The sequence below is a fragment of the Schistocerca cancellata genome, chromosome 10 (genome assembly GCF_023864275.1).
Source record: "Schistocerca cancellata isolate TAMUIC-IGC-003103 chromosome 10, iqSchCanc2.1, whole genome shotgun sequence".
In the NCBI taxonomy this organism is placed as follows: Eukaryota; Metazoa; Arthropoda; class Insecta; order Orthoptera; family Acrididae; genus Schistocerca; species Schistocerca cancellata.
The window spans coordinates 141,702,754-141,727,057 of record NC_064635.1 but is presented as its reverse complement, the minus strand read 5'-3'; the positions used below and the strand labels follow the sequence as shown (position 1 = coordinate 141,727,057).

The window sequence follows — 24,304 nt, the reverse complement described above, 5'->3', positions numbered from 1 at the left end:
CTGTGGTGATAGTTGTAGGTTGGCTGCAGATTTAGGAGTTTCAGAAGCATTTGTAGACAGATGCACTATAGCATGGCAGATATCAATGAAGCTACAGACAATTAAGCTGTTTAGATGTAGAGGTCGGTAGCCTGGTGGAGAGCATATTGACCTCTGTGTCATGCCAGTGGCTGTGCAGCAGGAAGTCGAAGTGTCTCAGGATAATGGCCTGGAGATCTTAATTTTCAGTAATCAGGTGGGTGCCCAAATGTGCTGGAACCATGCAGAGGCTTAAAGGAGACTACGTTATACTTACTTGACAGCGTGTTCACTGACAGAGTGAGTGTTGTCATTCTCAGGAGCTTTGTGCCAGGAGGCGTCTCAGACATTGGACAGTATGACGATCAGCAATGCTGAGAGTGGTCCTATGTGCTAGGGTCATCCAGAGGCATACACGACACTCTGATTGGCTTGATGGGGCTTAGGCTCAAGGAGAGCGAGCTGTTCTCCAGGTCCTCCCGCCGGCTACATGGCAGGAAGCGGAAGCGCCTCAGTATGTCTGCCAGGTAGACTTTGAGCTGCAGTCGGCTATACTGGGAGCCCACACAGTTGCGCGCGCCCAGTCCAAATGGCAGGTAGCTGCATGTATGCTCTTTGCCAACACGGTCCTCCAAGAAGCGTGATGGGTCGAACCGATGTGGGTCCGGAAAGAACTGCGGCAGGCGGTGTGTGAGGAAGGGCATCACGAAAAGCAGTGCACCTTTAGGAACCAACACACTCCCTGGAGACCCTCCAGATAGCCAGAGGTCCTCTGTGGCCACCCGAGGGAGTATCGGGACCGTTGGAAACAGCCGCAGTGTCTCCTGTAGGTTATACCAGAGAAGAGTGAAGATACACTGATCCAAAAAAGTCGCAATGCAGAAAGTATTAACGTAGAGTAATAAAATTTAGGGAATACATTTGTCTAGCTAATACACTCCTGGAAATTGAAATAAGAACACCGTGAATTCATTGTCCCAGGAAGGGGAAACTTTATTGACACATTCCTGGGGTCAGATACATCACATGATCACACTGACAGAACCACAGGCACATAGACACAGGCAACAGAGCATGCACAATGTCGGCACTAGTACAGTGTATATCCACCTTTCGCAGCAATGCAGGCTGCTATTCTCCCATGGAGACGATCGTAGAGATGCTGGATGTAGTCCTGTGGAACGGCTTGCCATGCCATTTCCACCTGGCGCCTCAGTTGGACCAGCGTTCGTGCTGGACGTGCAGACCGCGTGAGACGACGCTTCATCCAGTCCCAAACATGATCAATGGGGGACAGATCCGGAGATCTTGCTGGCCAGGGTAGTTGACTTACACCTTCTAGAGCACGTTGGGTGGCACGGGATACATGCGGACGTGCATTGTCCTGTTGGAACAGCAAGTTCCCTTGCCGGTCTAGGAATGGTAGAACGATGGGTTCGATGACGGTTTGGATGTACCGTGCACTATTCAGTGTCCCCTCGACCATCACCAGTGGTGTACGGCCAGTGTAGGAGATCGCTCCCCACACCATGATGCCGGGTGTTGGCCCTGCGTGCCTCGGTCGTATGCAGTCCTGATTGTGGCGCTCACCTGCACGGCGCCAAACACGCATACGACCATCATTGGCACCCAGGCAGAAGCGACATCGCTGAAGACGACACGTCTCCATTCGTCCCTCCATTCACGCCTGTCGCGACACCACTGGAGGCGGGCTGCACGATGTTGGGGCGTGAGCGGAAGATGGCCTAACGGTGTGCGGAACCGTAGCCCAGCTTCATGGAGACGGTTGCGAATGGTCCTCGCCGATACCCCAGGAGCAACAGTGTCCCTAATTTGCTGGGAAGTGGAGGTGCGGTCCCCTACGGCACTGCGTAGGATCCTACGGTCTTGGCGTGCATCCGTGCGTCGCTGCGGTCCGGTCCAAGGTCGACGGGCACGTGCACCTTCCGCCGACCACTGGCGACAACATCGATGTACTGTAGAAACCTCACGCCCCACGTGTTGAGCAATTCGGCGGTACGTCCACCCGGCCTCCCGCATGCCCACTATACGCCCTCGCTCAAAGTCCGTCAACTGCACATACGGTTCACGTCCACGCTGTCGCGGCATGCTACCAGTGTTAAAGACTGCGATGGAGCTCCGTATGCCACGGCAAACTGGCTGACACTGACGGCGGCGGTGCACAAATGCTGCACAGCTAGCGCCATTCGACGGCCAACACCGCGGTTCCTGGTGTGTCCGCTGTGCCGTGCGTGTGATCATTGCTTGTACAGCCCTCTCGCAGTGTCCGGAGCAAGTATGGTTGGTTTGACACACCGGTGTCAATGTGTTCTTTTTTCCATTTCCAGGAGTGTATTTGACATGTGGAATCACGCGTACCAACTTTCGTTTATGTCGCATAACTCCTTCTTCGAGCTGCAGTTTTTTTTTCCATCATTGTAGGGTATCACGTCTTACACCGTGTTCCCACCATCAGATGGACAGATAAAGAAATTCCTTAGTTTTGGATGGAATACAAGTCTTTGGCTGCAAGTGCGTTAAATACGAGTATACAGTTAGTCGCTAGATTATGTCGTGCAGTTACGACGATGTTCTGTGGGCACAAACGTCCAATACCGCTGCCGACTACAGGGCAGAAGCTTACTGTAGCAGCAGCTGAGACGACTGCCTGTGAGCAGTGCGATGCGACGGGAGGAGGTGTGGGGGTGGACCGTCCTTCACCTTTCTCCCTGCTCCCTTCTGTTCCAGAGCTGCCCATGGTGTGTTGTTGGCTATCTGTATCACTTCCCTCCTAGTACAATTCTGTGCCACGCTGTGTGTGTGTGTGTGTGTGTGGTTGCCAGTCTCCATTTGTCTTTTATTTACAACTTCAGTTCCAAAGGGGGAAATTCTTGTGAAACACGAATTCAGACTTAATGTCTCGTTAATAAACATGAAGAAATCTGGAAACCCCTGCCGCTGACAATGTTTTAAAGCAAAAAATAATAAACACATTTCAGATGTTTCACACATGGTATCAATAGTAATAGCCCATACGTGTGGCAGATCCTGAAACCACAGTCACACAAATGATGAACATAATCTATATTATTCGTGAAGAGTCAGTACGCTGTAAGCCTGTAGTAATATAGTGTATTTACATCACTCGAATCTCATCAACAGATTTACAATGTTGACTAAATGAGAAACTTTCTGTAGTAATGTGTATTAATCAGCACTAGAGTGCATCGATAAATACAACCGAGTCTCTGCTGCATTACTGTTGCACGGATACCTCTCGGCAGTGGGCACTATTCATTATCATCAGTTTCATATTGTGATCAATATTCGTGGCTGCACGCGAAAATAGGTGCTGCAAGTACACGGTGTTTCAGAAAGAACGACTTGATTTCAATACTCCATATTTATTGACAAAAACATACTCTCAACATGGGATGAATTGTAAAATACTCAAAAAAGATTGAAGTTACAGCTATCCTATTACAAACGCTGCACGTGTGAATCAGCAGTAGCATTAACAACACCTAGACGAGAGCTAAATTCGACATAAACTTTATCTGTTTTCTACAGAAGTCGTGGTAGATGTTATTCTGTTCATTACTTCTTCTTTGGAACGAGCTAAAGGGAAGATGAACACGCTTTTCGTCACATATCCCCACAAGACAATATCATGAGATCACGTTTGGTACCTTGATGCCAAGAACACTGAACAGTGGCTCGGTGTTCCCTCTAGATGTTGGTGCTCCTGCCGGTAGATAAATAGACCATTTGTTACAGCATAGGTAAAAGATAAAGATTTTGTGAATATTTTGAAATTCATCCGATGTTTGTATTGTCCGCAGCTCGTGGTCTCCCGGTAGCGTTCTCGCTTCCCCAGCACGGGGTCCCGGGTTCGATTCCCTACTGGGTCGGGGATTTTCACCTGCCTCGTGATGACTGGTGTTGTTTTGTCGTCTTCATTATCATCATTCATCCCCATTACGGTCGGAGGAAGGCAATGGCAAACCACTTCCACTAGGACCTTGCCTAGTATGGCGCTGTGGGTCTCCCACATCGTTCTCCTATGCTCTGACAAGTATGGGACTTCATCATCATCATATTTGTATTGTGATATTATCAATAGATATGGAGTTTTGAAAGCAGGTCATTCTTTTTGAGATACCTGTATAACGCGTAGTGTTGTAGTTTTCTCTCTTATCTTAAATAATTTTAGAATTTTGCTTCACATATCGCGTTATTGCGTATTGTTGATACTCCTGGCCTAAAAGATGGTGTTTCGTTTGCTTCCACAAGAAAATCGGCTGGTGCTTGGGTCAGGGTGTCACGGTGCCCTTTTAAACTCTTGATTTATGATTTGAAAGTAATGATGCAAAAAGAACAAATAATGATAAGAAATTATCATACAGATGAAACAATACTTTTCTGGAAAGACTGTTCGTAAGAAACGATTACCATGAGTATACCAGAAACAACGAGGTGCAAGTGAGATTTCCCATAAAAATGAGATAAGTGCATCTACAGCAAAGTAAGGCATCTAAAATTGTTGTGACAAAGGGATACAAGTGAAATACCACTCTTTGCCGCTCACTGGTGATCAAAAAGGAAACTAGTTACAAGATATCACGAAAGAGCTACGTTGATATAGGCCTATACTGATTTTCGATGTGGCACGTGATTCAAATAATCTTTCTATGATACATGAGAGATGGAAGTGACCCAGATGATGAGAAATATATTCAGTAATGGGATAACGCAGTAAACAGTACTCTTTCTTATTCTGTTTCACTACAGTAAGCCACAAAAGGCATGGTATTCACATAGCATTACTAAAACGTTTTGTTATAACTCTAAAAAGTAATTTTATGATAACTGAATCGATAAAAACCTATGATAAAGCATTATAGAGAAAACGTCAATCACTTTCTTCTTAAATCACAATGTTCTGGAAGCAATGGGATACAAGTACATATAAACTTTTACAATTTATGATCCAAAACTGATGTTTTATGTTAACCTGTTACTCCAACATGCTAGAAAGTATTTTTGTGTCTAATACACACAAAAAATAGAACTTCCATTTTGCAATCTCAACAAAATTCTGAAACCTTGTGACCTTTAACTGAAGTTCTTTCTAAACAAGAAGAAGTGTACTCATACTCCTTTGTTTTTGACCCACTCCTATAAATTAAAAGAGTAAATACAATTCAGTGAGAGTTGGCTATGAAACGTGTTCAGTTTCACAATGTTATTACAGTTTCTAAAATTTCAGAATGAGATTTTCACTCTGCAACGGAGTGTGCGCTGATATGAAACTTCCTGGCAGATTAAAACTGTGTGCTCGACCGAGACTCGAACTCGGGACCTTTGCCTTGCCCGCGAAAGGCAAAGGTCCCGAGTTCGAGTCTCGGTCGGGCACACAGTTTTAATCTGCCAGGAAGTTTCAGTTTCTAAAATATCTTCAAAAATACGTCATCAACATACAAAACACAATCTTAATGTCAAGAGTCATAATGTTACTTACCATCGCCTCGCTGCTAGAAAGTAGTCAGCTGAGGCAGAGCTGAGGCTGTGAGGTGGCTTGTTGGCGTAAAATGTATACCTGTGTGTGTGTGTGTGTGTGCGAGAGAGAGAGAGAGAGAGAGAGAGAGAGAGAGAGAGAGTGAGTGTTTCTGTGCACTGATCATTTTGGAAAAAATTAAGGCACTAATGGGCTTAACATGAACTACACAAAGTCCGATTTCACTTAATCTTTTAGTGCAAATGCAAATAAAAAGCAATATCAGGCAGGTAATAACACTGATTATATTTTCTAGTGTACAATATGATGCATCATTATCTCTTTTGCCCCCCCTCCTTCCAAATGGTACTTACTAAGGTGAAACATTACTTAAGAACTTGTAAAAACACTGGATAACGACTGTTTGTTATATGAACCACCAGCAAGGTCGCTCGTAGCCAGAGCCAGAACCTCTGTTGCTCCACTGTTCGTTAAGTCGCGCGCCCGCCAGCAGTAGCACTGTTGCGGGCATGAAATGAAACCTCCATTGCCCATTAGCAGGCAGTTTTCTACTTCTCATGTTATTTACAGACACATTATTTCATCTACGGTATTATGTTAAAATAACTGATGGCTGTAACACAAGCAATAATATGGTTATTGAAATTACCACTGTTTCTTGTAATTATTAAATCAACTTGTTGTTAGATGCATGTGAAAAATATTATGATGCTGTGGATACATTTAATTTTATTAATGGTCATACTACTCATCAGCAAAGTTTTGTAATGCTGATCAGAGTATTTAAAAGTCTTTATGACTAACACGGGTGCACCAAAGTATTTAAAAGTTTTTATTGACTAACACATGTGTAAGATGGTTATATCACAGCAGAACTGATCTCATATGGTGTGACAGTACACTCTTCCTTAGGCAATGTCTGCCTTCCAACTGTAGTTCATTTGAAGAAATTTTGATAAAAAGAAGGCAGTAGAAATTTACTACTTCATAGATCAAACACAAGCCTGTGTAATGTGGAAGACCATGTGAATCGTTCATCAAAAGGCTTGCAGGTTGGGAAATCTAATCCCAATCAAATTAAGGACTTCGGTACCATTCGAGATTTCCTGGTACAAACACGTCTTACTTTGGACGAAAACGCCAGGAATAATACTAAGACAGGTTTTAAGGGTCTTGGTAAAATTTCAAACAATATTTCCCTGCACTATCTAGGAAAAGACAATAGCTTTGAAATCCACATGAATTGTAAACTGAAATGAGCAGTTACTCGTAACTTACAATGACTAAGTTGCAGAAAATAAATCTCCGTCGCTGGTATGTTTCTGGTTACGCTTAAAGACAGAAATTCCAATGCTGCTGAATGGGGCAGTAATAAGTTTATTACCTGTCTCGTACACGTATCTGTGTGAACGTTCTTTTCCTTCTTACATGCACATAAAAATAAATCCAGAAATAAACTTGACACTGAAAGTCATTTGAAACTGTCTTTCCTTCCGTGGCTCCTGATTTCAAAATTATGTCAACTGCAAAGTTGATGTATCCTTCTCATCGAATTCCAAGGATGGGCTGAGCCAGTCAGTTCCATAATGAAAACTTTATGATTAACAGAACAGTGTAAGATACTTTCAAAAAATGGCTCTGAGCACTATGGAACTTAACATCTGAGGTCATCAGTCCCCTAGAACTTAGAACTACTTAAACCTAACTAACCTAAGGACATCACACACATCCATGCCCGAGGCAGGATTCGAACCTGCGACCGTCGCGTTCGAGTAAGAAACTCGTAGTGCAATAACTTCATCAGCTGGTACAGCTGAGCTCAACTACCGGCGGTGGAGGCAACAGGAGCAGCCAGCTGCAGCTTGGCTCGGGCTTGTAGATGTGGTGCAGTGCATGGCTCTCCCAGCTACACTGCAGTCTTGACCAAGGTGTTGTATGACATTCCCAGCGTTGTGTCTGGTGGACTACCCTTTTGACTGACGTCTAAGCAAACTGCGCCTGAGTGGTTTCCCACCCCACCCAGTTGTGGCAGCCTTCTGGGCTGCCACAGTGATACAGATGAGATTAAACAACAGACACAGAACCGCAAAGTATGAAGCACTGGAGGTGAACCAGGTGAATCATCTGCAAGCACATCAATGGGAATGGCCACCAAAGAAGGGGTAACTGTCTTGCTCGTGGCTCTTACTGACAGAGAAGATATTCTCATGGATTATCCCATGAGCACAACAGGACTCACACACGGTGCTGCCAATGCTCCCTCTCCAGGGTCAACACAAAGCAAAAAGCAAATCACATTCCTCGAATAATGAGCTATCTAACGAAGGGATAAGTAAATTTTCTCAAAGACATTAGGCATTCCATGAAATGGAAAGTTGTCTCCATCTCCAATGGCGACACAGTGAAGTACCAGCTGTACAAGTATGAGGATTTTCGATTGGTTCTCAAAAGTCAACAGAGACATGCAACACCACACTTACGACCTTGAGCTTTATAAAAACCTCCAACATGAACTAAAGGAACTAGGATTTAACACATAAATTGTAGTCAGCATGCACGAACCTGAGACTGTGAAAAAGAGACAAGACAACAAGGGTAAAACACCTGTATTCGTTGCAGAAGTCGTGAAGGCCGACAATTTCTCAAATGTCTAAATAATCATGCACCTACTGTATCACACAGAGAGAGGTAGACACACCCAGCGCTACAGATGCTAAAGGTTCAACCACTTTTCATGCAAGTGCCACACAGACCCACTCTGTCTAAAATGCAGAGGCAGCTACTTCACCAATCACTGTTCGAAAGTGACAGTAGAGCGTAAACTGTAAAGAGTCGCACCCAGAAAGTTATAGAGAATACTCATCTTGGATCGAAATGTCAAAATCCATGAAGTCCAAAGAGAGACCGAGAGATCAAGCCGGTCCCAAAGCAGCCCCTGCTCTCAACAGGTGAAATTTTCCTCTGCTGGGAAACAGAAATGAGCAACAGCAAGTGGCGACTGCAGCGCAGCCTGCTGCTGCACCCACCGCTCCTACCCCCACCACTGCTCTCCCTTCCACTCTCACCACTGCGCCCACCATAGAGGACGACACTGTGCCGCCTCAGTCAGCTCACAGCCTGCCGGTGAGAACCACAACCAGCCCTACAGGTGGAACGCCCACACTCTCCCAACACAATCACATTGCCTATCTGCCAAACAATTTCAACATTGGCAAAATAGTTACAATTATGGAAACTAAGATGGAGCAGCTCATGACTGCCCCAGACAATCTGTTAAAGTTTATGATTATTTGCACAGCAGTGATGCCATTCTTTAGTGGATCTTGATCCTAAGTCATACCTCACCATTGTAAATGGCATTCAGCACCAGAATTATTCATAGCCAACCATGCGATCGAGACTGCACTAGTAAACGAGAATCATCTTTAACCTCATAACAACCTTAGGATTAGAAACTATACCACGTACAGAAATGATATATCAAATCATTTCAAAGGGGGAAAGCTAGTCTCAGTTAATAATAGCTTATCCCATAGGCAGGTAGACATCCCCCACCTAGGGAGGATCGAGGCCACGGATAGAAACAGGAGTACATACGACGACTGTCACTCTAGTGGCAGCCTATCGTCCTCCTGGTGGGACAATTCCCCAAGTAGATTTAGAAACACTATTAGTCTTAGGTAAAAGAGTGATTATTGGAGGGGCTTAAACTCGAAAAATACGGCATGAGGTTGTAGTACTGGAAACGTCAGTGATATCTTGGTAGAGGAAATTAATGATGCTAACATCATAGCACCAGCTGACAGGAGGATCACCACCAGTCTCGCCCAAGAAGTCAAGGTCCAACTAACTAAACACACCCTTCACATCTACATCTACATGGATTCTCTGCAAATCACATTTACGTGCCTAGCAGAGTTTCGTCGAAACACCTTCACAATTCTCTATTATTCCAGTCTCGTGTAGCCCGTGAAGGAAACGAAAACCTATACCTTTCTCTGCGAGCTCTGATTTTCCTTATTTTATTATGGTGATCGTTTCCCCCTGTGTAGGGCGATGCCAACAGAATATTTTCGCATTCGGAGGAGAAAGTTGGTGATTGAAATTTCGTGGGAAGTTTCCGTCGCAACAAAAATGTCTTTGTTTTAATTTCAAGATTTTAAACATAGCTGAAACAACAACTGGTGAAATTCTTCATGGTATTAACAGCCAAACAGTTGCAAGATAAAGATTTATTAAAATTCTTGACCACGGTTTCTGTATATCTAAATATACCTTCATCAGAAGTGAAATACACTAAAATCACATCCTGCACAGGAGATACATAAAAGCGATTGTGCCAAAGGCGTCGTCAGTGGTTAAAACATCATCTCCATTTATACAACTTAATTATGGACAGAGGGTTGATGTGAACACAGCATATCATCATTATCTCACCTATTTCACAGGCGAGATAATGATGCTATGCTGTGTTTGCATCAACCCTCTGTCCATAATTAAGTTGTATAAATGGAGATGATGTTTTAACTAACGCCTTTGGCACAATTGTTTTTATGTATCTCCAGTGCAGGATGTGATTTTAGTGTATTTTACTTCTGATGAAGGTATATTTAGATATACCGAAACTGTGGTCAAGAATTTTAATAAATCTTTATCCTGCAACTGTTTGGCTGTTATCATTTACCGTGAAGAATTTGTTTTAATTACCTCCACCCCAAAATCCTGTATCGTCTAAGTGACCTTCTCTCGCCTATTTGCGATAATACAAAACGTGCTGCCCTTCTTTGAACTTTTTCGATGTACTCTGTCAATCCTATCTGTTAAGGATCCCACACTGTGCACCAGTATTCCAGAAAAGAACGGACAAGCGTAGTGTAGGCACTCTATTTAGTAGATTTTTTAAATTTTCTAAGTGTCCTGCCAATCAAACGCAGTCTTTGGTTAGCCTTCCCCACAACGTTTTCTGCCCTTCTTGGAAATTGGTGCGATCTGTGCAACTTTCCAGGCTTTGGGTATGGATCTGTCGTCGAGCGAACGGTTGTATGTGATTGTTAAGTATGGAGCTACTGTACTAGCATACTCTGAAAGGAACCGAACTGGTATACAGTATGGACCTCAGGTCTTGCTTTTGTTAAGTGATTTAAGTTGCTTCACCAATCTGGGGATATCTACGTCTACGTTACTCATGTTGGCAGCTGTACTTGATTCGAATTCTGGAACACTTACTTCGTTTTATTGGATAAAGGAATTTCAGGAGGATGTGTTTAGTAACTCAGTTTGGCAGCACTGTCGTCGATAGCATCTTCATTACTATCTCGCAGAGAAGGCATTGACTGTGTCTTTCCGATAGAGTACTTCACATACGACCAGAATGACCTTGGATTTTCTGCCAGCTGTCGAGACAAACTTTCGTTGTGGAAATTATTATAAGCATCTCTCACTGAAGTCCGCGCTACATTTCGAACATCTGTGAAAGTCGCCAATCTTGAAGATTTTGCGTCCGTTTAAATTTGGCATGTTTCTTTCGTTCCCTCTGCAACAGCGTTTCGACCTGTTTTGTGAACCGAGGTGGATTAGCTCCGTCGTTTGTTAATTTATTTCATATAAATCTCTCAATTGCTGCCCATGCTATTTCCTTGAATTCAAGCCACACCTGATCTAGACTCACATTGTAAATTTCGAAGGGGTGGAGGTTGTCTCTCAGGAAGCCGTCAAGTGAATTTCTATCTGCTTTTTTGAATAGGTATATTTTTCGTTTATTTTTGAAGGACTTGGTGTTATAATATTCAGTATCGCTACGACAAGCTTGTGTTCACTAATCCCTATATCCACTTTGATGCTCGTTATTACCTCAGGATTATTTGTTGCTAAGATGTCATAACCGTTTACTATTCATGTAGGCTCATGAGCTAACTGCTCGGAATAATTTCAAGAGAATGTGTTTACCACAATTTCGGATAAAGTTTTACGCGTACCTCCAGAATTAAACATGTATTTTCGCCAACGTATAAAGGGTAAATTAAAGTCACCACCAAGTATAATTGTATGAGTCAGGTAGGTATTTGCAATTAAATTCAAGTTTTCTTTGAAATTTTCAGCAATTATATCATCTGAACTGGAAAGTCGGTAAAAGGGTCCAATTATTAATTTACTGCAGATGGCGAGAATGACGTCTGCCAACACTAACTCACAGGAACGATCTACTTCAATTTCGTGTAGAGGTAAACTACTTCTAAAGCGACAAGCACGCCACCGCCAACTCTTTTTAGCCTATTCTTTCGAAACACATTCAGCTTCTTCGCAGAAATTTGGGGGGGGAACTTATCGCTGGCTTTAGCCAGCTTACAGTGCCTATAACGATTTGAGCATCAATGATTTCTATTAGCGCTTGGAACTCTGGTACTTCCCAACACAGCTACGACAATTTACAACTGTTATACCAACGGTTCCTGTATCTATGTTCTTCCTGTGTTCAGCCTCCACTTGACTGAAGCACTTCTTGTGTTTTTCCGAGACCGTCTAACCTAAAAAACCGCCCATTCCACGCCACACAGCCCCTGATAACCGAAAGCCACCTCCTGCGTATAGTGGACACCTGACCTATTCAGCGGAACCCGAAACTCAACCACCCTACGGCGCAAGTCGAGGAATCTACAGCCTACACGGCTGCAGAACCTTCTGAGCCTCTGATTCAGACTCTCCACTCGGCTCTGTACCAGATGACCACAATCGGTCCTGTCGACTATGCTGCAAATGGTGAGCTCTGCTCTTATCTCACTAGAAAGACTGGCAGCCTTTCTCACTTCTGTTAGCAGCACGAAACCAGAGAGATCCAAAGTGACACATACCAGTGGTGCTGACGTGAGCCACCACCTGCTGTTGGCTGCACCCTATGCACATCATGGCATCCTGAAGGACCCGTTCCACGTCTGGAATGACTCTGGAAACAGAGTACACATTGGCTTTCTTCCTCTTCTTGGCAGCCATGTCGCTAAGGGGCCCCATAACGCGCCTAACATTGGAGCTCCCAACCATAACTGAGAATAATCCATGAAAATTCTGGAGGATTATAAAATCCCAGTGAGAAGCACTAAAGACCATTAAATCACTCCATGGCACAGGCTACGCAGCCCATTACAAAGCTGAGGCAATGGCAAATAATTTCCAGCGCCAGTTCCGAGAACAAATTTTCGACGATGACACCGAAAACCATGAAGAGGAAGTCGGGTGATTAGTCAGAAGAACACATAGAAGAGTATCACAAACCTCAGTTCAGCCAGTCAGTTGTGAAACATTCAGCTCAACCAGCAAAGCATTCGTAACTCGAAACCTACTGGTACCGATGGCGTTAGTCCACATCAACTCAAAAATCCTCCACTCTTAGCCATCGTTTACCTCACCTCCATCTACAACTCCTGTCTAGACTCCATTATTTTCCTACAACCTCCCGGAACGAAACAAAAATCCCCTCTTTCCACAAAACCACAGACCCATATCCCTCCTAAACTTTCTCAGAAAAGACCGTAAACGTTTAATTATCACATAATCGCAAACCTTCCTCAACGACAGGCAAATCACCATCTCCTAACACTGTGGCTTTCATGCAGGGCATGGTACAACAACCCAGGCCAACCGGATGGACAAAGAAATGTGCTAGGCTACGGCAGAAGGGCACAGCACGGCATTGGTCTTCTTGGACACCGAGAAGGCCTTCGACCATGTTTAGCACAATGGGTTAATACCAAAACCTAATGAAATCGAGTGTCTCCTCCACATAATCAAAATTCTGGCATCTTTCTGAAGCAATAGAAAAATTTTTATTAGCTTAGACAAGTGCAAAAGCAACATAAAGACACAGATGCAGGAATACCCCAGGGTTCTGTCCTGGGCCCCATACTACATAGTATCTATATTAATGATATCTCCACACAAGACAACAGTCATCTCACACTCTTTGCAGATGATACAGCTGTCTATGGCAGTCACGCGAACACCACTTACATCGTCAGTCATCTGTAGCGGCACCTTGAGCAAATTACTTAAATGTGCAACTTCTTGAAGATCAAGACTAATCTCTAAAAAATGCAGCGTCATAATGTTCACAACTAGGAGGAGACCATCCAGTCATCAGCTCTCTCTAGACAGGCGGGATTTCCCATGGTGTGAGTCGTTAAAATATTGATCACAAACAACTTTGGAGCTTACACATTACTGATACATGTAACTGGGGTTTCAGGTAGGTTTCATCAGTTTTACTCGATGCTCAACAGCAATGGGTTGACAACAAAAGCCAAACTGTTAATTTGCTCCCTGCCGCCGTTGGATAAGCAGCTGCAGCAGCAAGTCGTATACTCCTAGCTCATTCATTTGTTACATAGTTTAATTCTTAATTTCTTTGCGTGTTTTTGGTACTTGCATTGTTTAATTCATAAATTTCGGGCGTATTATAGTATTTGAGAGTTGTAGCATCGCGTTTTAGTACCTGAATAGTGTAAATTCGCGTAGTCGTCTGTCATCGCTTTTTTGCCCGCATCTCGTGGTCGTGCGGTAGCGTTCTCGCTTCCCACGCCCGGGTTCCCGGGTTCCATTCCCGGCGGGGTCAGGGATTTTCTCTGCCTCGTGATGGCTGGGTGTTGTGTGCTGCCCTTAGGTTAGTTAGGTTTATATAGTTCTAAGTTCTAGCGGACTTATGACCACAGCAGTTGAGTCCCATAGTGCTCAGAGCCATTTGAACCATTTGTCATCTGTTTTTGTTTTGAACGGCCAGTGTCGGTTGGTCACAGTCAGTGTGCTCCCTGCCGCCGTTGGATAAGCAGCTGCAGCAGCAAGTCGTATACTCCTAGCTCACTCATTTGTTACATAGTTTAATTCTTAATTTCTTTGCGTGTTTTTGGTACTTGCATTGTTTAATTCATAAATTTCGGGCGTATTATAGTATTTGAGAGTTGTAGCATCGCGTTTTAGTACCTGAATAGTGTAAATTCGCGTAGTCGTCTGTCATCTGTTTTTGTTTTGAACGGCCAGTGTCGGTTGGTCACAGTCAGTGTGCTCCCTGCCGCCGTTGGATAAGCAGCTGCAGCAGCAAGTCGTATACTCCTAGCTCACTCATTTGTTACATAGTTTAATTCTTAATTTCTTTGCGTGTTTTTGGTACTTGCATTGTTTAATTCATAAATTTCGGGCGTATTATAGTATTTGAGAGTTGTAGCATCGCGTTTTAGTACTCGAATAGTGTTAAATCGCGTAGTCTCCTTCCGCCGCCGAGCAGTGTGTCAGCAGTGCACAAGTGGCAGCATTACTGCATTTACTAGGCAATCTTGTATTTTAATAACCGTTTCAATTTTGTGTCGTTTTGTTTGCGCTCTCTGTAGATTAGTTCAGACGTTCTTTGCACAACAGTTTTTAGCATGGATAGGGACTGCAACTGCTGTGTTCGGATGCAGGCTGAGTTGGCATCCCTTCGCTCCCAGCTTCAGGCAGTGTTGGCTTCGGTCACACAGCTTGAGGCTGTTGCCAATGGGCATCACTGTGGGGGTCCGGATGGGAGTTTGTCGGGGACGGCCAGCTCGTCCCACGCATCCCCCGATCGGACTACGACTGTGGTTGCCCGGGATACTGCCCGCATTGAGGCTGATCCCTCACCTGTGGTAGAGTGGGAGGTCGTCTCAAGGTGTGGCAGGGGGCGAAAGACATTCCGGAGGGCTGAACGGAAGGCTTCTCCAGTTTGTCTGACGAACCGGTTTCAGGCTCTGTCTCAGGCTGATACTGATCTTCGGCCTGACATGGCTGCTTGTCCTGTTCCAGAGGCTGCCCCTCACTCTGCAAGATCCGGGCAGTCGCAAAGGGTGGGCTTACTGGTAATTGGGAGCTCCAACGTCAGGCGCGTAATGGGGCCCCTTAGGGATATGGCAACAAGGGAGGGGAAGAAAACCAAAGTGCACTCCGTGTGCATACCGGGGGGAGTCATTCCAGATGTGGAAAGGGTCCTTCCGGATGCCATGAAGGGTACAGGGTGCACCCATCTGCAGGTGGTCGCTCATGTCGGCACCAATGATGTGTGTCGCTATGGATCGGAGGAAATCCTCTCTGGCTTCCGGCGGCTATCTGATTTGGTGAAGACTGCCAGTCTCGCTAGCGGGATGAAAGCAGAGCTTACCATCTGCAGCATCGTCGACAGGACTGACTGCGGACCTTTGGTACAGAGCCGAGTGGAGGGTCTGAATCAGAGGCTGAGACGGTTCTGCGACCGTGTGGGCTGCAGATTCCTCGACTTGCGCCATAGGGTGGTGGGGTTTCGGGTTCCGCTGGATAGGTCAGGAGTCCACTACACGCAACAAGCGGCTACACGGGTAGCACGGGTTGTGTGGCGTGGGCTGGGCGGTTTTTTAGGTTAGATGGCCTCGGGCAAGTGCAGAAAGGGCGACAGCCTCAACGGGTGCGGGGCAAAGTCAGGACATGCGGGGACCAAGCAGCAATCGGTACTGTAATTGTAAACTGTCGAAGCTGCGTTGGTAAAGTACCGGAACTTCAAGCGCTGATAGAAAGCACCTAAGCTGAAATCGTTATAGGTACAGAAAGCTGGCTGAAGCCAGAGATAAATTCTGCCGAAATTTTTACAAAGGCACAGACGGTGTTTAGAAAGGATAGATTGCATGCAACCGGTGGTGGAGTGTTCGTCGCTGTTAGTAGTAGTTTATCCTGTAGTGAAGTAGAAGTGGATAGTTCCTGTGAATTATTATGGGTGGAGGTTACACTCAACAACCGAGCTAGGTTAATAATTGGCTCCTTTTACCGACCCCCCGACTCAGCAGCATTAGTGGCAGAACAACTGAGAGAAAATTTGGAATACATTTCACATAAATTTTCTCAGCATGTTATGGTCTTAGGTGGAGATTTCAATTTACCAGATATAGACTGGGACACTCAGATGTTTAGGACGGGTGGTAGGGACAGAGCATCGAGTGACATTATACTGAGTGCACTATCCGAAAATTACCTCGAGCAATTAAACAGAGAACCGACTCGTGGAGATAACATCTTGGACCTACTGATAACAAACAGACCCGAACTTTTCGACTCTGTAAGTGCAGAACAGGGAATCAGTGATCATAAGGCCGTTGCAGCATCCCTGAATATGGAAGTTAATAGGAATATAAAAAAAGGGAGGAAGGTTTATCTGTTTAGCAAGAGTAATAGAAGGCAGATTTCAGACTACCTAACAGATCAAAACGAAAATTTCTGTTCCGACACTGACAATGTTGAGCGTTTATGGAAAAAGTTCAAGGCAATCGTAAAATGCGTTTTAGACAGGTACGTGCCGAGTAAAACTGTGATGGACGGGAAAAACCCACCGTGGTACAACAACAAAGTTAGGAAACTACTGCGAAAGCAAAGAGAGCTTCACTCCAAGTTTAAACGCAGCCAAAACCTCTCAGACAAACAGAAGCTAAACGATGTCAAAGTTAGCGTAAGGAGGGCTATGCGTGAAGCGTTCAGTGAATTCGAAAGTAAAATACTAGGTACCGACTTGACAGAAAATCCTAGGAAGTTCTGGTCTTACGTTAAATCAGTAAGTGGCTCGAAACATCATGTCCAGACACTCCGGGATTATGATGGCATTGAAACAGAGGATGACAAGCGTAAAGCTGAAATACTAAACACCTTTTTCCAAAGCTGTTTCACAGGGGAAGACCGCACTGCAGTTCCTTCTCTAAATCCTCGCACCAACGAAAAAATGGCTGACATGGAAATAAGTGTCCAAGGAATAGAAAAGCAACTGGAATCACTCAACAGAGGAAAGTCCACTGGACCTGACGGGATACCAATTCGATTCTACACAGAGTACGCGAAAGAACTTGCCACCCTTCTAACAGCCGTGTACCGCAAGTCTCTAGAGGAACAGAAGGTTCCAAATGATTGGAAAAGAGCACAGGTAGTCCCAGTCTTCAAGAAAGGTCGTCGAGCAGATGCGGAAAACTATAGACCTATATCTCTGACGTCGACCTGTTGTAGAATTTTAGAACATGTGTTTTGCTCAAGTATCATGTCGTTTTTGGAAACTCAGAATCTACTATGTAGGAATCAACATGGATTCCGGAAACAGCGATCGTGTGAGACCCAACTCGCTTTATTTGTTCATGAGACCCAGAAAATATTAGATACAGGCTCCAAGGTAGATGCTATTTTTCTTGACTTCCGGAAGGCGTTCGATACAGTTCCGCACTGTCGCCTGATAAACAAAGTAAGAGCCTACGGAATATCAGACCAGCTGTGTGGCTGGATTGAAGAGTTTTTAGCAAACAGAACACAGCATGTTGTTATCAACTGAGAGACGTCTACAGACATTAAAGTAACCTCTGGCGTGCCACAGGGGAGTGTTATGGGACCATTGCTTTTCACAATATATATAAATGACCTAGTAGATAGTGTCGGAAGTTCCATGCGGCTTTTCGCGGATGATGCTGTAGTATACAGAGAAGTTGCAGCATTAGAAAATTGTAGCGAAATGCAGGAAGATCTGCAGCGGATAGGCACTTGGTGCAGGGAGTGGCAACTGACCCTTAACATAGACAAATGTAATGTATAGCGAATACATAGAAAGAAGGATCCTTTATTGTATGATTATATGATAGCGGAACAAACACTGGTAGCAGTTACTTCTGTAAAATATCTGGGAGTATGCGTGCGGAACGATTTGAAGTGGAATGATCATATAAAATTAATTGTTGGTAAGGCGGGTACCAGGTTGAGATTCATTGGGAGAGTCCTTAGAAAATGTAGTCCATCAACAAAGGAGGTGGCTTACAAAACACTCGTTCGACCTATACTTGAGTATTGCTCATCAGTGTGGGATCCGTACCAGATCGGGTTGACGGAGGAGATAGAGAAGATCCAAAGAAGAGCGGCGTGTTTCGTCACAGGGTTATTTGGTAACCGTGATAGCGTTACGGAGATGTTTAACAAACTCAAGTGGCAGACTCTGCAAGAGAGGCGCTCTGCATCGTGGTGTAGCTTGCTCGCCAGGTTTCGAGAGGGTGCGTTTCTGGATGAGGTATCGAATATATTGCTTCCCCCTACTTACACCTCCCGAGGAGATCACGAATGTAAAATTAGAGAGATTAGAGCGCGCACAGAGGCTTTCAGACAGTCGTTCTTCCCGCGAACCATACGCGACTGGAACAGGAAAGGGAGGTAATGACAGTGGCACGTAAAGTGCCCTCCGCCACACACCGTTGGGTGGCTTGCGGAGTATAAATGTAGATGTAGATGTAGAAGACCATAATACTTCGAACTAAACTGTATTGCTGTGAGGTCTTGGACACAGCTGCTGATATCTGCACAAGCTACAAGTGCTTCAAAACAAAGCGCTTGCAATCATTAGAGATGAACCCTGGTTCATTCTCAATGTACACATAGACCAAGACAAAAACACGCCATCCATCACATCTATCATTAAAAAAAAAAATGAAACTACAACAAAACAGGCACATCACCATTTCATTTCACCTCATCATTAGGTACAGACCCAAATCACATTAACTATAAAGCACCCTAAGAATATTACCGTTCACCAGGTTGGAGTATAACACACAGTACATAGCGACAATAGATTTAATAACATACTAAACACAAAATTCAGGAATACACAAAAGAAAATACACATTTAACGAAAGCCTCATTCTCAACCTTTACTTTTCACGGAATGTATTATGCATAGACATTTACAAGTCAGTCAGTGACCCCATTCTATGGTAGTGATTTCCTCTTTTTTGGTTCAGATTGTATGTCATCTTTTGGTGTTACAAATTGGAAACTACATGCAATAGCATAGTTAACACTTTCATATAAGTAAGAAAAGAAAGTTGATATGCCCTCAAAGCCACCCAACATTATAGTGCTTCCATGCTAGAGTATTAATTTTATCCTCCACTACAAAACGTTCGACACCTGATGCTGACGTTCGACACCTGATGCTGATGATGCTAAGCAGGAAAGGCAGTGATAGTTAACACAGACGAATAAGCATTCTGAACTGACATAGTATTCTAAAGGCTCACTACCATTACCCCAGATAAGTTTCTAAATGTTCCAAATAGCTCTAACTATTTCTGTTTCCAACAAGTCACATTGTCACAGTGCAGCAAAATTCTAAGTGATTGCAACTCCCCCAAATTTTATTGTGAGGGGGCAATGATGACCATTTGACGAAGTGACTGCCACTATTACCCTAGATAGTATTAGATAGGGCAATGATGGTCAGCCGACAAGGTGACTGTCAATATCTTGCATATGCACGTATCTCAACTTTTCGAAATATGACATACTGGAAGATTGCATCAGTGTACATATGCAGATGTCAGCAACTCTAATCATGATGTCAACTAAACATGTTCAGGCTAGTTCTGTGAGGTTGTGAGTTGTTCCAACAAGCAAAAGTTACTATATCTGGATTCAGTGATGTCGCTGATGAAGATTAAGCGCATTCTGTACACCGGTTCGATAATGCTCTCTTGTCGTAAGCCTGAAGTCTTTCGTGTCTCTAGATTTCTCTCGGTTACGAATAATACACTGTGTTCCCTGTCGGCCCCCGTTAGCTTCGTGGTCAACACGGTGGAATGCCATGCCGATTCCCGGGTTGGGCAGGAGATTTTCTCCGCTCAGGGACTAGGTGTTGTGTTGTCCTCATCATCATTTCATCCCCACCTGCGACGCGTAAGTCACCCAATGTGTCGTCAAATGCAAGTACCTGTCCTCGGTGGCCGAACTTCCACGACTGGGTGACTCCCTGCCCACAATGCCGTACGCTCATTTCATTTCACTGTGTTCTGTTTGCTAGGAACTTTTCAGATCACGACAAAGAGTACCTGATATTTCGTACAATCGTATTTTGTTTATGAAACAATGGTGCCGAACAGTATCGCACACTTTCGGGAAGTGGTAGTACATGGCACTGCCTAGGCTGTAGTATCTACCGCCTTCTGACCCACATGCGTTGCTGTTGTGGTCTTCATTCCAGGGCCTGGTTTAATGCAGCTCACCATCCTACTCAATCCTGTGCAGGCCTCTCCATCTCTGTGTAACTACTGCAACCTACAGCCTTCTGACTCGATTCAGTCTGTTACTCTCTTTGTCTCCCTCTACGATTTTTACCCTCCACGCTTCCCTCCAATACTAAACTAGTGATCCCTTGATGCTTCAGAATGTGTCGTACCAACAGATCTCTTCTTCTAGTCAAGTTGTGCCACAAAATTCTTTTCTCCTCACTTGTATTCAGTCCCATCTCATTAGTTACCTGATCTAGCCATGTAACCTTGACCATATTTCTGTAGCACCGCATTTCGAAATTCCTATTCTCGTCTTTTCTAAATTATTTGTCGTACGTGTTTCACTTCCATACATGGCTACACTACATACAAATACTTTTGTTTCCCTTGCTGCTTGCTCAATGTACAGATTGAATAACATAATAGATAGGCTACAACCCTTTCTCACTCCCTCCTGAACCACTGCTTCCCTTTCGTGCCCCTCGATTCTTATAACTGCCATCTCGTTTCTGTACAAATTTTGGATACCCTTTTGCTCCTTTGCTCCTGCCACCTAGGAATTTCAAAGAGAGTGTCCCAGTCAACATTGTCAAAATCTTTCTCAAAGTCTATAGGAGCTAGAAACTTAGATTTGCCTTTCCTTGACCTATGTTTTAAAAGCCGTAGTGTCAGTACTGCCTCACGTGTTCCAACATTTCTACGGAATCCAAACTGATCTTCCCCAAGGTCGGCTTCTAACAATTTTTCCATTCGTTCCTGAAGAATTCGTATTAATTTTTTGCAACTGTGACTTATTAAACTGATAGTTCGGTAATTTTCACACCTGTCAACATTTGCTTTCTTTGGGATTGGAGTTATTATATTCTTCTTAAAGTCTTAGGACATATCGCCTGTCTCATTCATCTTGCTCACCAGATGGAAGAGTTTTGTCCCAAGGCTATCAGTAGTTCTAAAGGAATGTTTTCGACTCCCGGGGCCTAATTTCGACTTAGATCTTTCAGTGGGCTGTCAAATTCTTCACACCGTATTGTATCAACCATTTCATTTTCATCTATGTCCTCTTCCATTTCCACAATATTGTCCTCAAGTACATCTCCTTTGTATAACGCTCTATATACTCCTTCCGCTTTTCTACTTTCCCTTCTTAGCTTAGGACTGGTTTTCCATCTGAGCTCTTGATATTCATACAGGTGGTTTCTTTTCTCCAAAAGTGTTTTCAGTTTTTCTGTAGGCAGTATCCATCTTAACCCTAGTAAAATATGCTTCTACATCCTTACATTTGCCTTCCAGCCATCCCTGCTTAGCCACTTTACACTTCCTTTCGATCTCATTTTGAGACGTTTCTATACCTTTTCATCTGCTTCGTTTAGTGCGTTTTTATATTTTCTCCTTTCATCAGTTAAATTCAATATGTCTTCTTGCACCCAACAATTTCTTCTACCCCTCGTTTTTTATCTACTTGATCCTCTGCTACCTTCACTGTTTCATATCTCAAAGCTACCCATCATTCGTCTACTGTATTTCTTTCCCCCGTTCTTGTCAGTCGTTCCCTAATGCACTCTCTGAAACTCTCTACATCCTCCGGTTCTTTCATCAGCTCCCATCTCCTTAAATTCGTACCATCTTGCAGTTTCTTCAGTTTTAATCAACAGTTCATAACCAATAAATTGTGCTCGGAGTCGACATCTGGACCTGGAAATGTCTTACAATTTAAAACCTGGTTCCTAAATCTCTCTTACCATTATATAATCTATCTGAATCCTTCTAGTGTCTCCAGGCCTTTTCCACGTATACAACTTTCTTTCATGACTCTTAAACCAAGTATTAACTATGATTAAGTTATGCTCTGTGCAAAATTCTACCAGGCGGCTTCCTCTTTCACTCCTTACCCCACAGTCCATATTCACCGACTACTTATCCTTCTATTCCTTTTCCTGCTATCTAATTCCAGTCTCCCCCCCCCCCGCCCCGATTATTAAATTTTCGTCTCCCTTAACTATCTGAATAATTTATTTTATCACATCATACATTTCTTCAATCTCTTCATCAGCTGCGGAATTAGTTGGCATATAAACTTATACTACTATGGTAAGTGTGGGCCTCGTGTCTATCTTGGCTACAATAATGCGTTCACTATGCTGTTCGTAGTAGCTTATCAGCGCTCCTGTTTTTTTATGATTAAACCTACTTCTGCATTACTCTTATTTGTCTTTGTATTTATAACCCTACATTCACCTCATCAGAAGTCTTGTTCTGCTGTCTCCAAATTTCAATAATTACCGCTATATCTGACTTTAACCTATCCATTTTCTTTCTTCTGATTACAGTGTCCTCCTGAGTAGTCCCCACCCAGAGATCCAAGTAGGGGACAATTTTACCTCTGGAATATTTTACCGAAGAGAACGCCATCATCATTGAACCATGCAGTAAAGCTGCCCTCCACTGTAGTTCCCGGTTGCTTTCAGGCGTTCCCAGTACCAGCACAGCAAAGCCGTTTTGGCTATGTTTCAAGGCCATATCAGTCACCCAGTTGCCCCCGCAACTACTGAAAAGGCTGCTGCCCCGCTTCAGGAACCACACCTTTGTCTGGCCTCTCAACAGATTCGCCTCCATTGTAGTTACACCTACCCCATGGCTATCTCTATCGCTAAGGCACGATAGTCTCCCCACGAATGGCAAGGTGCACTGGTCCTGTGCGGGGAATCTCATGTCTTTTGATAGTGTCGATCTTCTTGCTGTCCCCTACAGTTTTCTAGCATAGCGACTTCTCTATCTAGAGCACCATCATCCACAGCGTCATGGGGCTTGCAATACTATCTACAAAAATCGTTTATATGTGCTGCAAACAGTAGCGGTTCTGTAATGCTCACACGTTAAAGTATACTAGTAATATATAACAATGCACCGAAATCTAGAGTGACAATTGACGTTATTTCTAGGCAACATTTTAAGGACTTTTAACAGAAAAGATATATTTTATTAAAGTGGAATGAATCATAGTCTTTACACAAAAAATTTTAGTTACGATAACTTTTATTTGCACAGAAAAGTAATTGAGATCCGAAGCCAATCTTGTAGTTCGATGAACTGAAAACTGCAACACGAGGAGTACTATATTTATGGGGACTCCAGGCCACAGATCAAGTTTTCGCCACTAGTCGGCGCTATAGTCACAGTACTGCTGGGCACCACCGTCGCTGGCATTGAATTCGGGACTCATCAAACAAGGCCACTGTTTTCCTGTAGTCTTGCGTCCAACTGATAATAATATGAGCCCAGGCGGGCACTGCAGGCAATGACACGCTATCAGTAAAGGGACTTGCGTCGGTCGTCTGCTGTCACAGCCCATTAGCGCCACGTTTCGCCATTCTGTCGCAGAGGATACATTCATCGTACGTCCCACATAGATTTTTGCGGTTATTTCGAACTGCGTTACTTGTCTGTTAGCACTGACGACTCTATGCAAACGTCGCTGCTGTCGGTCGTTAAGTGAAGGCTGTTGGGCCCTTTTTTTATCAAAGATTAGAGGTAATGCCTGAAATTTGGTATTCTCTGGACACTCTTTACACGATGAATCTCGGATTAATGAATTCCCTAACGTATACCGAAATGGAATGTTCAGTGTATCTAACTCCAACTACCATTCTGTGTTCAAAGCCCGTTAATTTTCGTCATATGTACGTGATACTACCGCCACGTGTATGTGTCCGAGTGTCACGTTAGT

The 24,304-nt window shown here is 43.9% G+C and overlaps 1 protein-coding gene across 1 annotated transcript in view; it reads right to left on the bottom strand.

Moving 5' to 3' along the window:
* Positions 1–404: 404 nt before the first annotated feature.
* Positions 405–24,304, bottom strand: part of LOC126106202 (cytochrome P450 4C1-like) — a 61,211-nt gene continuing 37,311 nt past the window's right edge. The window contains exon 3 of the mRNA XM_049912436.1: positions 405–842. Coding sequence (XP_049768393.1) covers positions 405–842 — 438 coding nt within the window. The remainder of the gene's footprint in view (positions 843–24,304) is intronic.